This window comes from Sylvia atricapilla, chromosome 5 (assembly GCF_009819655.1).
Source record: "Sylvia atricapilla isolate bSylAtr1 chromosome 5, bSylAtr1.pri, whole genome shotgun sequence".
Classification (NCBI taxonomy): Eukaryota; Metazoa; Chordata; class Aves; order Passeriformes; family Sylviidae; genus Sylvia; species Sylvia atricapilla.
The window spans coordinates 62,462,975-62,478,178 of NC_089144.1; the positions used below are offsets into that span (position 1 = coordinate 62,462,975).

The window sequence follows — 15,204 nt, forward strand, 5'->3', positions numbered from 1 at the left end:
GGGACTGCCCCTCCGGGAGGACGGGGACAGGAGGCGGCTCCCGGCGGTGGCTCCCCGCTGGCCGGGGCCGGGCTGGGCTGAGCCGGGCTGGGCCGGGCTGGGCTGGGCTGGGCTGAGCCGGGCTGAGCCGGGCTGGGCTGGGCTGGGCTGAGCCGGGCTGGGCTGGGCCGGGCTGGGCTGAGCCGGGCTGGGCCGAGCCGGGCAGGGCAGGGCAGGGCAGGGCAGGGGAGGGGAGCGGGATCGCGGCGATCAGGGGAGGGCAGGGCCGGGGCGGGGCCGGTACCTGTGGGCGGGCGGGGCGGCCTCGGCGCTGGGGAAGCGGCGGAGGCGCAACAGGTCCGCGGAGCCTTGCGCAGCCCGGCCGTGCCCATGGCCGGCCGCGGGCCCGAGCAGGGCTACATCCGCACCGTGCTGGGCCAGCAGATCCTGGGCGAGCTGGACAGCTCCAGCCTGGCGCTGCCCTCCGACGACCGGCTCAAGCTCTCGGGAGACCGCGCCGGGGAGGAGAAGGCGCTGCGGATCCACCGGCAGGTCCAGCAGACGCTGGCCAGGAAGAGCCGGGGCTCGCTGTACAATGGTGAGTGACATCTCCGCGCCGCGATGCTCTGCGGTGGCGGCGGGAGCTCGAGGAGGGACCCGGGACACCGCTCCGGGATGGGGCCAGGGACACGGCTCCGGGATGGCACCAGGGACACGGCTCCGGGATGGGGCCAGGGACACGGCTCCGGGGTGGGACCAGGGACACGGCTCCGGGATGGGACCAGGGACACGGCTCCGGGGTGGGACCAGGGACACGGCTCCGGGATGGGGCCAGGGACACGGCTCCGGGGTGGGACCAGGGACACGGCTCCGGGGTGGGAGCAGGGACACGGCTCCGGGATGGGGCCAGGGACACGGCTCCGGGGTGGGAGCAGGGACACGGCTCCGGGATGGGGCCAGGGACACGGCTCCGGGGTGGGAGCAGGGACATGGCTCCGGGGTGGGATCCCGGCTGGCCCCGTGTCCGCGGCTTCCCGGCCCTGGGGCTTGCGGACTGCTCGGGCAGAAAATCGTGGCTCTGTCGCCTCTTCCTTTACTCTTTTCCCACCGCCGCGAGTCAGAAGTGTCTCCCTCCGGCCTCCGCCTGACTCCGAGCGTGGCGGGGCCGCTCCGGGCTCTGCGCTGCCCGAGAGGGGAACCGAGCCGGAATTCTCCTGATCCAGCAGCCGCTTCATCTGCTTGTTTTCATGCTTTAGCTTTACCCACTGCTCCTGTCTGCGAAGTAAAATGAGAAGAATCATAGGAAAGGTTTTGTCTTGTTTAACCGTGGGGAAAAAAAAAAAAAAAAAAAAAAAAAGTTTGGAAAAGTAACTCTAGGAAAGGCATGAATGGAGAAGCACAGAACGAAAATACTATCGGACATTATTTACCCAGTTCTCCGACATGCGTGATAGGAATTTACAAATTGACGTCAATCATCCCTCGGTTCCAAGATCTTGTAGCCAGAAGGGCAGACCCGTCAGGGAATCCGCAGCCGCACCTTGTGCCACGAGCAGAGCCCGACCTCATCGCGCACCCTCGGGGTGTCTGCCAGCTGCTGAGGGTTAAAGGCGAGATGCTCGAGGGGTTTAGTCGTAACTTCATGAAAACTTTATGCACCATGAAACTTTAATTTTGTTTCTAAACGGGAAGATACGAGTGACTTGGCAGGCTGCATGCCACGTTGCTCTGTTGTCCTTAAGGAAGCTGTCATATTTCATTTGCTAAAAAAGCTGTGAGACGAAAGTCTTTATAACCATGCTTCAGTCATCTGTCTTGTCAGGCAGACAGATATTTTCTTGTTCTTTGTCTGGCTTCTATTTAAAAAAAAACAGCTCACGGTGAAAATGGACATATTCTGCTTGTAGAAACCAGTTGTACAAATCACATAAACGGGTGTGCAATGTGCAGATAAACATGCAAGTCCTTAGCTTGGCTGCTGCCATTTAAATACAGTGTCTAAACACTTCTAGAGATGCTTAGTTTCTTTTTCTCTCAGCAGAGGGCCTGCAAAAAGCTTTTTAAATCGTAGTTTATAAATGATATAGTGTCATGAACCTGAGCTCATGTCTCTAAACCATGCATAAAACACTGTGAAAACAGAGTTCCCATGCTCTCAAGTCATCCTGGCTTCTCTGGAATACATTAAGACCTGATGTATTTGGGGATAGTTATCTTGGTTTGCTCTGTTTTTCTAAAGGTCAAGTATTTGATGCCCTTGCATTTCTCAGACGCCAAAACTTTTAAACTTCAGGATAAGGGGTGGAAAAAGACATGTCTGTGACATGTCTTGTTCATATAAAAAATGAACTTCTCTTTTTTCAAACATATTTTTATGGGCAAGTTGCTGTACAATGTTTAATCCCACTGCAAAACTTAGGAAAAAACCAATCAAAACTGAAATGCATTCCATGAATTTATACATATGGATAATACATGCATATCTATCTATATTTTAAATATATACAATGTGAATCATAGCCAATCTTGCATTTAACATGTTGAATTTCCTGAGAAATATGCATATACATGCATGTGTCTCCCAATGTGCTTTCTATATAGACTTGCTCAAAACTGGACCATGCTTTGAGAAACATTCAAATTCTGATGTGTGAGGAACTTTTAAAAAAATATGCCCTCTTTTACATGCAAAAGGGTCCCTTTCTGTGAATTATAGGCCTTTTCTGGCTACATTCATCGAGGTTCCTACATTGTTTGCAGTTGCAGGGAAGGATTACAAAGATTTAGAGGGAGCAGGAGGAGTCCCCTGTGATATAAGTGTCCTGTCTGTAGGAGTATTTCAGACTCTGCTCAGCAAGGTACTTAGTGCATGCCTAACCACAGTGTTCACATGCATGCCTAAAATTAGCCAAGCACATAACCACTGGGTATGAAAAATCAGGGGTAGGAAAGGTCTTGCCCAGTGTCATTGGTGCACACCCACTTTCTACTGACTGTGCTGGAAACTTTGAAGCCACGAGAAGCAGTTTGTCAGGCAGCATAATTTCTCCTTAGAATTTCAAATTAGAGGTGTTTGCTTAGCCTTCAGCGCTGCTTTTATATGAAAAAACCTTATTTTTTCCTCCTATCCCCATACTCTTTGTTGTTTCATGCCCTCCTCCCCCTTTTGGAAGGTGTGTTTCTTTCTGACAATAGAAATTCAGAAGTTACACGTCCTCAGCTCTTTTCAAGATGTTGTCAAGCATTGTTAATAGCTTTTCAAGCAGTTCAACAACAGCTGCCACTTGTCCAGTTTATCCACTGCCAAGCCTCTATAAATTAAAGATTGCACTGTCCTTAAAAGTCTTGAACAACTAAAGCAGTCGTATCAAATTTCTGGATGCTGTTTAGGCATGGAAATGCAATGGTAGGTAGTTCCACCTTATCAAAGTGGCATTTAGAATCACAGACTTTAATGACTGGTGTTTTGTTGCACATGCTGTTTTTATTTTAGGTACATCTTAGGAATCTTTTAAACTTCATTCTGTTTATGAGTCCACTTGCATCTGACCTTGTTCCCTTTGGATTTTGATTGGCTTTTTAAGGCATCCTTATCAGATCTTCTCTGTAAAATTGAGGGGAAAATTGAATAATGTATCACACAAAACCAAATGGCCTAGTGAACTGCTGACTGTGTACTGATTCTTTTTCTAGCAAGTTTTAACAGAAAAAAATAAAAGCAGAATTAAATCTTGCATGATTTTCAAATAAACAGCATCAATATAAGATGATGGGAATCAGAGACTTATTTCTTCCTCACATTTATTAATTTCTAAAATTCTTAGTATTTTCTTGTTACAATTGCTTTTAGGGACTCAGGGTATTTAACTGTATTTAACTTTCTATTTTGCAGAATGCTGGCATGTTAACTGTTCCACAGTAATTTTCTGTTTCTATCTTTTTGGAGTAAGGAAGTAGAAAAAAATATCTGTGTTGACTTTCAATTTTTTGTTGGTTTTGTTACATTCCTGGCCTCTGCCTCCTGAGCCAGAAGAAATCTTTTTCTTAAATTTGAACCCTTGTGTAAATGTCTTAAGCAACACAAAATGTTAGAAAAACTCCTCTGGGACCAGGCTTGTGCTGGCAGAGTGATGAAGGAGCACAATCAAAAGCAAGGCCCTTTGATCTCGAGATTAAGGCATTCAGTGGTGGTTTTGATATGCCATTATTAAATGTCATCATCTCAGTCCATCCTGAGTGCTGAAGTATAAAAGAGGATGGAAGGATGCCAGTCCAGGATGCTGAGTCCCCGTGGGGAGGTGACCACCCAGGTGCCCTGAGCAGCAGTGGACAATGAGCAGGGGGCACTTGAGGTGTGTGACAGTCCCCTTTTAGACTGATGTGTACAGGTACAGCTGCATTGGTGACTGCACTGAGAGGATCAAAGCCAAAATTTGGCTTTCATGGTGTCCATTCAAAAACAAAAGCGTTGAAAAGGACTCACGACAGAGAGTTGTGAGTACCACTGTACATGACTTAAGGGGGATTTGATACACCCAGCTCCTTAGTGGAGATTATCGTCTTTTTTCATCTCCCAGATATCTTAGAGATGCCTCTTGTCATTGTAGTTTGTGAATGCAAAGCAAACATCAGGCTGGTCTGTCTGCAGCCATAGGCAGTGATTGCTGCGGAGAAATTTCCAAGGCCTTGGGAGGTGCTGGGCTTGTCACATCCAGGGGAAAAAAGGGGCCTTGAGAAGAGCCTCTGTGGAGACAGATGGGATTGCTGCTTGCTCAATTTCTACAGCCTGCTGCCTCATGATACTGTAATTATCTTTTCTGATATCAGAATTCTCTTCTTGTGCTCTCGTCACCAGGTTGCAATACCAGGTGACTTCTGCACAGCTTTTATTTTAGGCCTGGAGGAGAGCAGAGGGGTTTAGTTTGCCTCCTCCACTGACCACATCCAAGGTGTTCCTCAGCTGTTTTAGTTCATCTGGACAGCAGAGAGGGAAGTGATAAGCAGTTCCACTCAATTGCCCACACATGGATGTCTGCTGCTGTCTGAGATGCCTGAGTTGTCCAGAGTACCCTTATGGGTTGACAGACATAATGCAGGGCCTGCATAAAACTGGTTTTTTTCCTGACTGGCTGCTGGAAATCAAGTGTGGTGTCCTATGGCCTCTCAAATAGTGTTTGTCCCCTATGGATGAGTAACTGAATCATGTGCTTATTTTCTGAGGAGAGAGACTTTTTGTGAGACTTAAAACACAGAGAATCACAGTCAGAAAGTATTAGTCCTATCTAATGAGTTAAATGAGAAAATGAGAACACAATATAAATTTTAAAAATAATAATTCATGGCTTTTTAAAATCAACCAACAAAACAGTGCACTGGGTGTGTAAGATTTTTGTGGTACAGTGAAAACAAACTGAAGGAAGCCTCGCTGATCAAGTCACCTATTCTGCATCCCATAACTGTTGGAAAAGCACAGCATTTCAGTTCCCACTTTTTCCTTTAGCACGCTGACTTTTGGCACAAGTAACCAGCACACAGTAAAATGGCATGCCTTTTACGTCTGCCTAATAAATCTACAGGTAAAAGGCCAGCAAAACAATATACTGATGTGATAAGAGCAAGCAAGAGATAACTGCAAAGTGAAATTCCATAGGTTGACATATACTGTGTTTATCTGTGAAAGAGAAAAATTTTTACTGATGGATAGTTTCACAGGGAGAGTGAAGGTGGAAAAAGGGACTGCTTGAAAGAAAACTGCATGGTGTAATTTTTGATTGACTGTATTTTGTTTTTCAAAGGAGAGAACTGTTAAATATGTAGTTTACCTTCAACCGGGTAATGGATGGCCTTGTTTTTAACTTATCCTATCTTTTGTAGTTTTATTTTTAATAAACACCAGCTTAGAGTTACTTAAAATATACAAAAACTACTTGCTGAAAGGACCTTTATGCCATAAGTAGATAACTGAGAGTACTTTCTCACTGACTACAGTAAACAGGAAAATAAAAAAACTGTGTAGAAGCAGAAAATGATGGGTATTTATATTTCAAGATTTAGTGTATGAAAGTCCTTTAACATACAACAATGAAGAGAATCTTTAAAAAGCTAGAACTTAGCTGAGATGGACTCTGACTGGGAACCTGAAATAGTACATTGCTGTGGGAATTACATGGCACAAATGAGACATCCATATCAATTTGTAGATTTGGGATGTTGGTGCACATTTCTGGGAATTTTTTGTAGTATAAGAGAATAATTTCCTCTTGCCTCTTTCTCATGTACTCAGGTAGCCCTTGGGCTGTGGTAACCTTGTAATGTCAGGAAGGAATTATTACAATGCAAATCATGAGTTTGACCAAGCTGCACCATTCTGCTCTCATGACACAACGTTACTGTGAATGTGTCCTAAAAAATCAGCTCATATGTGTTTAAATCTGCCAAAATCAGAGAATTGGAAAGTATGATTACACAAGCAAAGTAATTGTAATTTATGATTGAACTCAAATTATCAGCGTTTTCCATTATACTGTATTGTGTTTTACTCTATTATGGGGTCCACAAATTTTACCTTCAGCACTTTGGGCAGATCAGTGATTGGTTCTTTAGGTTTCTTTTCTGTATTAACTCAGGTAATATTTGCTATTTTGAAAATTGATGGCCAGTTAACTTCTTTATTGACCACTGTTATCTGTTCAGCCTAGTAGGCCCATTTATGACTGATTTGAGGTCTTGCTTCCAACTTCTATTTCACCTCTTTAACCTGCATTAATTATATGCCTATATGCAGATTCTCATAATAACATGGGAATAACAAAAATAATTATTTCATTAATATCTGTTGCTTTTAAAAAGTTTTGTTAATATAAGCACTCACTGTTTGAAAATGCATTCTATTAATGAGAAAAGAGAACAGCCTGAAGGTTTTGTTGGCCTGTTTGGGGTTTTAATGGAAGAAATAATCACAATGCACTGCTCTATTTTCAGAGCTGAGTCGTGGGAAAAAAGCATCAGAGCAGATAACCTGTGGATCTTTGATATTATTTGTAGGATTAGTGAACCTTTCAGGTGCAGATTTGAAGTGTCACTGGACAACCCAATTTTACAGCACCGTGAGCCATAGAGTTGGTTCTCAGACTCTTTGTGCTGTTTGGGTGGAGCCCTGGGATTAGTGAGGCATTATTTGCTCCAGTACATTGTCATTAAATCAGCACCTGAGGGAGAAGAAACAGCAGCAGTTGAGGTAGACAGCTGTGAAATAAAGAGTCTGTGCTCAGTGTGTGCTGTTTGTTTACAACCGTACATGGTGAAATCTGCATCTCTGGGGTGCACAGGAACAGATACAGACATCAACCCATGTTTCTCAGCTCCAATCTACAGCTGCAATATTTTTATCTCTTGGGTATTTTCATGTCATAGTCAGCCAGTGTAAACCATGCATTTATATATTTGCATGCGCATGCAAAGTGGCTGAAGTGAAAAGTAAGTGTTCTTAGTTCAGTGATACTGTTTCTCAGCACTTAATCAGCTTGTTATCTGGGATATTTAGAATATCAGGTTGCTTTGCTAAAACATTTTTCATAGGTGCACGAGTCACTAGTCTCCAAAAAGCTAAAAATAACTCTTAAGTAAAGTATATAGGGAAAAAAATGGTTTGTATCTTCAGGAGAATGCAAATACCCCTCCATCATTTCCCTGTTCAATTTTCAGCTTACATCAATGTCAGTGCTGGCTGTGACCTTCACTAGTACTGTGTATGATCCTCTATAACAATGCCATGTTTTGTTAATATCTTACTGTTATTATTCTTTGGTTCCAGACAGCCTGCACCGTGCATCCAGTGTACCAGAGCGTGTCTATAACATGGGGATCACTGAGAATGATTTTGCACCAAGGTCTCCCTACGGTTTCTCATATTACCAGGCAAACCAGGTGAGGAAAGGAAGACAATGAGTAGAAATTAATATCGTGTCACACACAGAGTTTATCCATTTTGTTGCCACAAATGCTAGCATTTAGATGGTGTTACAAGGTTTGTTTGCTTATTTTCTTCTTAAAACCTGATTTTTAGAAAATTAGGGGTTTACAAGGAAATCTCTCAATGCTCTCCCTTCCTTCCAATGACTTCGGAGCCCAGTAGCCAAATTCAGGTCAGTCACACAGATGGGCTGTTTGCTGTCCTGTTGAGTTTGTAAGAATTGGCATCAGGGTAGAAAATGAAAAATCATATTTACACTCCACTAAGGCAAAGGCTGTGACAAATCAGATCTTCGTCCCTCCCACCAGACAGCAGTTCAAGCAGCACATCTGTACCTCAGGGTGGCCGGAGACCATGCTGCCCAACCAAACAGAATTAAGCATCCAAAACCAAAAGAAAACAGATTACTTTAGTTTTGCAAATACTTTCATTTTCACAAGGTAGAGTGGTTCCTTATCATTTAAAATACTTCTGTTGTAACCTGGTTTATCATTACAAGAATTCCAGCAGTACAGTCCTTGCAATACAGTGGTGTTTCTAAACCATCTGATCATAAATTATCTTGTTATTTTGCCCAGCTTTTCTTGGGGTCATGGCCTGAATGCTGAGATAAATAATTGGTTTTCTGCAGTGTTTTTTGACACAGCTCATAACTGGTTTTGAACCTATTTGAAGGAGGAAATCAACGCAGCCCAATAGCAATCAATTGCTTTTGATCAATTTAGTAAACTGAAAGCATTTTGGCTTGAGAACAGAAACATTTATTTGGTAAATAACTGCGTATGAAGGGGGCAGTTCTTTCCTAATTTTAGATTTCTCAAGAATGCCGTTTTGTTGTTAAAAGAAATAGCCCAGCCTTTGAACAGTCAGTGAAGCAGCTCTGGCTCTGTATAGGGAAAGACAGAGGCATTTACCTAAACACATTTCATTCTCTGTCCTCCCATTTCTATTCTCACCTGTCCTGCAGTCCATAATATTTGACCTGAATACATTCCTTCCATAAGAGGGCAACAAGAGAAAAGATGGAGGTGACATAGGAATGACAAGAAAATAATACAGTTTACCAGGGAGAGAGTGGGGAGAAAAGAGAAAAAAGTGTAAAAGCTGCGAAACAAGGTCTAGTACTTCATAAAAACATTAATTATCCCCTAACAACAGATTAGGATATCCTTGGATAACTTCTGTAGAATGAACAGGTATATCCAATGGTCTTTGCCTCAGCCTGCTAGTTTCTCAAACTTTTACTTCTTTTGTGAATCAACTATCACCCTCTGTATCTCCTCAACAGTGAAATTAAGGGAATTCAGTCTGGCATCTCTCTGCTAAACACTGTTCCTTCAATTAATAACTTGTGTAAACTTCTCTTTTTACCCTAAAAAAAGGCCTTTAATATTTCTACACTTTAACACAACATCAAAATGGAAAGTATTGGGCTTTTTATGATTGTATGCCACTGTGCTTACTGATATTCTAGAAAATTGGTCCATGACTCCTCTATTTCAAGGCCAGATAGTGTCCCAAGTTGATTTGGTTCTGGATGGTTTCGAATGGAGTATGGAGTCCAGTACAGAGAACAAGACAACGTATAAAAATTGAGAGGCCTTAAATGACACCTAAAAGTAAGAATCTTGAAGATACGTCCTACAAAGAAAGGTTGGCAATGGATTTGTTGAGTTTAGAAAAGAGAAAAATGTAAAGCAAGATGATGGTCCATTAGTCTATCCCCATTAGGTACAAGAAAAAAAGAAAATAGTCTAAAATTTCAACTGTAGAATTAGGGTAGTCAGTGAAATGGTGAAATGATCATTTTCATTTTCTTGGAATGTCATACAATCTTCTTAATTTTTAAGACACTAGACAAACAGTGAAGGGACTATCTATTTGTACTAGATATTACCACAAATGAACAGGAGTGCTAAAAGCCTTATATTAATAAGGTTACTATCAATATGCAGACATTTCAGTATAATATTTTTTATATCTGATTGATTAATTTTCTTCTGTCTATTAGACAGCCTTGAATTTAGCTTAAGTAGGAGATGTTGGTATTAATCCCCAAGTAGTTTCAACAGAAAAATCTCCATTAATAATCAATCTCTTCATTACCTGGCTTAACTGACTTATGCAACTACTTTGAGTTCATAACAGAGGACTAGATGCTTGGACTTTATCTGCTGATGTTTAGACTGCACTCCTTTCTGCCTTCACGAGGCAGATACAGAGAAGTGTGGCAGAATCCCATTTGTTGCACAGCACTGGCGATGTTGACATGTTTTTTTGTGATTCTGAGAGCAGGCTCAGTAGAATTCTTGTCTTTACTTTGGTTTGGTTTCTCTGCTGCTAATGCTAAGCACTGTGACCTTACTGTGGCTCCTGTTGTTTCGTGCCCCCTGCAGCAGGTTGCCTCCCCATCCTATTACACGAATGGCTGGGAGACAAGGATTGCTTACAGGACGATGGAGGAGAGAGCTCAAAGGCAGCCTCTGAAGAGACTGGAGGTTTCACCCCAGCGAAATCCAGAAAGGTTGGCGTACATGTCCAAGAATTTTCACTACGATGGAGGGATTTCAGCTGGATTCTCCATGAGGCCCGGAGAGGGCCTCAGATCCAGTGGGACTGTGCCACCGAGATACGCCCGCTCCGAGATCGTCGGTTACAGCCTTCGCGATGCCGTGCACCGGGGACGCTCCTTCAAGAGACAATCCCGCCTGGGGACTGCCAGTGATGCTGTCCCTGATGGTGCCTTGCCCAGCCCCACCGTCCCTCTGTACAGCCAGCCTGGCAACAGCCGCAGCATGACCAACCTTCTGGAGAAGGAAAACTACCTGGCCTCGGAGAGCGCCACGGGACAAGTGAGGTCTCCGGCCGCGTCCCGTTTGTCTCAGAACAGACAATCTGTGAGGTCCAGTTTCTACCAAACAGCCTTCAGAAACACACAGAGTAGGAGGGAAGTTTCCCAGCCAGCTTCAATAGCCAGTGTCACTGCAGAAACGGATGGGAAGAGGATGCCAGTGACAGCTGCGGTGGCTGCAGCAGGCAGAAATGGTTTCCTGCAGAGCGAGCAAGTGACCCTCAATGGATCTCAGCTGGGGTAAGCACAGTGCAGGACCTGCTTTGGCTCTGGGCTGCCAGAGCTGACAGGAACGTGTTTGTTAGAAAGTAAACCGATAGCCTGTGGTTCAGCAGCCAGCACCATGTATGAAATACCAGCGTAGAGGAGGCAGAAAGTAGGTTGGCTTTTAGAAATCCACATCTAATGCAGCAGAGGAAAGGGAGAAGATATATGTGTTCATACAGGGCAGGGTCTAAACCTTCTGCCTAAGCTTAGGACTTAAGTTAATTAAGTTTGGGACTCCCTTTTGCAAGAGTTAATTTTATCAGGAGACATGAGGTAGTCACTGAGCAATTTACAACCTAAGCCACAATACACAAAATTGTATTGCCAGATTTTGTGCTCAGAAGAGTCCATAAAATACCGACACTGGTTCTCATGAGAATAGGTCAGAAATCTATCAGTGAGGCAGCTTTTGGCAGATTGACAATTTCCAGTTAAAAATCCTTCATTTCAAGGACATCTCTTAGTCTTTGTGAACTTCAGGTAAAAGACAGGGCAGAAATTTCTCTTAGCTCTGTAGCACTATCCATCCTTAGAACAAATACAAACTGCTCTAAATCCTGAGACCCCAGAGCTTATCACTACCATGGAATCCTACATGCACTGAGGGAGTTATCTTAATTTGAAACTCTGTTAGCTCTGTGCCAAAAAGTCCCAAATCTGCCCCCAGACTACATGAAAATTGTTTAAAATACTGGAAAAGGTTGTTTGGTTTTTTCCCCAAAACTACTTCCCCCACCTCCACTTCCCCAAAAAATTCCTTTCCAGAGAAGACTTCAGAATCCTTAAAATCTGTTCCATTTTCAAAAGAGAAATTTTATTATTTCTGAATTCCCCCTCAGGAGTGAATATCTTTTCATTTTAGAATAATTCTGAATGTTTCCAGAGCTGTTAAGTTTCAGTAAACAGAACAAGTCACTTGGTATACAGGAGATGGTTACTTACATGTTTATTCGAGTTTTTGCTGTTGTTTCATAATTCAAATAGGATCCCAAAATTTCTGTTTCATAACAGTTAATCACAGTGTAATTTACAAGAGTTTTATTAGGAAATGGCTTTTTGCCCATAACTGTGTAGCTGTGAAGTTCATTTTTTCGAAGTCCTACCTTTCTTCTTTTTTATGAATTTCTTACTGTATGAGAAAAGGCATCACCTGATACCACTGTTATGTGCAGATCAAGTATTTTTTGTTGTCAGCTACATGTTGTGTGCTGCATTTGCAAACATATATGGTATTATGCTCACTTCTGGTCTGGATTGAAATTATCATCTCTGGGTGGTGCAGGATTTAAGAGATCTGACGTTAATTATGTTGACTTCTATTCAGACTTCGCAGCTAGTGAGTCAAAAAAAAAGCAGCTAAGAGCTCACAACAGCTGAAGATTTTGGAGTAGTAATACTGAAAATAGGTACCTGGCTTTGTTTTTTAGTAGGGAGGACTTTGTTTTTCAGTAAGACAATTTACAAACATGTATCCCACTGATTTAATAATCTGCTTAACTTTTGGCACATTCTTGAATTCATTTCTGAGCCACAACCAACAATTTTTATCTTGATTTACATGTAGGAGCAATTTTGGCTTTTCTTTTGCAGGTGCAGACACTGGAGTCTGGTTGTCTGTACAAGCATCAACCAAAGTATTTCAATACCTGCAGATGCAAAAATCAGTCTTGAATCATTGTGCAAGTGGCTTGATTGTGACCATGTTAACTCAGATGGAAGATCTGTGATCTGTTGCAAATCACTGTGAGGGCAAAATTCCTTAAGTGCCAGTTTTTAGGTTCAGTGTTTGCTGGAAGTTTTCTCAGTTCAAGGAGTTTGTAGACACTCTCAGTTTTCTTGTTATTTCTCATTCTCCTATTTTAAGGTTGCATTTATGTGACATATTGCTACCTTACTTGTGGCTCCCTTATTAATGTAAAGGGGGAAAAATATAAGCTTGGTTTTGGAGTAATTAATTCTTCCAGAAAGCTGTACTTTTTTAAATTCAGGTCACAATTTAAGTCTTTCCAAGTGAATTAAGAGAATGCAAAATAGCTGTGTAAGGTTAAAGAGAAGTAGTGGACCAGCTTGTGTACAGCATTTGAAATACATCTAAAAGCACTTTCAAACTTCCTGTAAAAGAATTATCTCATGCTATGAAAGCAAAGTAGAGAAAAACAGAGTACAGAGATGCTATCTATATCTTAATATAGATATATTTATATCTGTATCTTCTGCTGAAGTGAATCAGTTAAGAGCATCCTTATGATTGAGAACTTAGAAAAGAGAGAGGCAACCTGAAGCTATCTGAGAAATGGCTGCTTGCAGAATCTGACCTCTAAACGTGCTGAGAGCTGCCACAAAATTATTATGCATGTGTTTGTCTCAAAACTGGTATATTCTGGCAGTTAAGGTGAAGTCAGATCATTGTTCTGTTTAACAACCTTTGCCTGAGTGACCATTTGTTTGGTGTTCACTTCATGTGCCAGTCAGCCACAGAGCTGATTAAGTTTGCCTGTAAATATTTTGAGGGTGGGAACGGAATCTTTGCATCAAATTCTATTTTGACGAGAGTTAGGGTGCTGCGGCTTTATAAATGCCATCGAGGGTCAGGGATGGTATTGCATCCCTTATTGCTGCCAGATAAAACACTAGGGAATGTTATTTTTATCCGATGGAGAGCAATCCAAGTATGGCAGTTCACAAGAGGAGAGCAATCCTCTGCCTGCTGTGTGAAGGGATAGCTGTGTGACTGTGGAGCTGCTGTCAGTCTTGGGGCAGAGCTACACCCCCAGCACCCAGAAACGCACTGTCTGTCTGTCCATGTGTCCATCCCAGCTTGGCAGTGGCTCCTGATGGATTTCTACTCCTCTGGGACACACCTTGGTATCCTGAGGCTGAGTTCCCACAGGTGTGCCCTGAGGGATCAGCTCATGCATCAGCCTTGACCTTGGGAAGCCCGTGGTTATAGTTCTCTTCAGCTGCTGGTCAGTGAAATATCACAATTTAGTACACCAGAGATGTCTGCTGTTCACAGAAGGTGACTGAATTTGGTCAAAATACTCCAGAATTATTGCTGTGTCCAACAGGTAGACATGGTCACGTGTGCGGGTTTATAACATGGTCTCAAAACCTTTGCTGATGTAAGAAATGTGACTAAAACTGAAGTTTGAAAAGCCTGTTCTTCAGTTCCACTACAGAGTATAAAGAAAAAACATGATCTGGGTTAATTTTCCATATTCCACTTTTCTGAGTATTGTCAATTATTATTTAATATTTTTGCTTCATTTAAATAAAAAAAAATCTAAAATTTCAACTTCAGTTAATATATTTCCCAGGTACTAATTTCAATGTAAAAGACAATTTGGTTAAAATTTCTAACTACAGATTCATGTACTGAGGTGATTATCAAGTAAATCATTCTGATTCTGCTAGCTCTGCAGTAGGGAGTTATTGCAAATTACTGCTTGGTTCACTGTGAGTTACAGACTGCCTTCTGGTCTCTTTCTGGCTGGTAGCACATCTACTACTACAAATCAATCTGGATTAAAAAAGAAAAATAGAATGCTCACATTCTCCTCAACTTTCTTCTCCCCGTTTTTTGTGGGTTTTTTTTTTTTTTTTTGTTTGTGTTTTTTTTTTTTTTTTTTTTAATCTGGGTGCAGCATATTTGAAACCAAAAGCAAATAAAAAGTCTGGGGAGCATAACCACCTGTCCCAGAGCTAATACACCTGCTTGTGCCATTAATTGTTTTATGTTCCATTTACTGGGGAAAAAATGTGTTTAGTGACCTCTCTCTCCATTTTTTTATATGATTGTCTAAAACAATCATCATTTAAGCAAACATGCTGGAAGCTGGGAGGGAAGTGGTGGCACATATTTTTGATACTCTCCACATAGGCTCTCTACCACAGGATCTCTCAGTTTAAGGAGTGGTATTCTTTTTCCCACCTGAAAAGGGGCTTTGCCCATCTTTCAAACAAGAGCAACTTCCTTTTTTGAAGAAAGGAGGTTCTTAGTCCTGCACAGATGTAGTCTGGGAACTAAGACACTGATGGAAGGCATAAGGAAAAATATAAAAAAACAATCATCACCCTATTGAGGAAAACATCAAGGTGTTTTCACTGCCAGTAATAGTCAGTCTGACATGGTTAT

The 15,204-nt window shown here is 42.4% G+C and overlaps 1 protein-coding gene across 1 annotated transcript in view; it reads left to right on the top strand.

Moving 5' to 3' along the window:
• The first annotated feature begins 323 nt into the window (after positions 1 to 323).
• PKP2 (plakophilin 2) overlaps positions 324 to 15,204 on the top strand; it is a 39,038-nt gene continuing 24,157 nt past the window's right edge. The window contains exons 1-3 of the mRNA XM_066319727.1: positions 324 to 577; positions 7,793 to 7,905; positions 10,351 to 11,042. Of these exons, the coding sequence (XP_066175824.1) occupies positions 370 to 577; positions 7,793 to 7,905; positions 10,351 to 11,042 (1,013 nt within the window). The 5' untranslated portion in view covers positions 324 to 369. The remainder of the gene's footprint in view (positions 578 to 7,792; positions 7,906 to 10,350; positions 11,043 to 15,204) is intronic.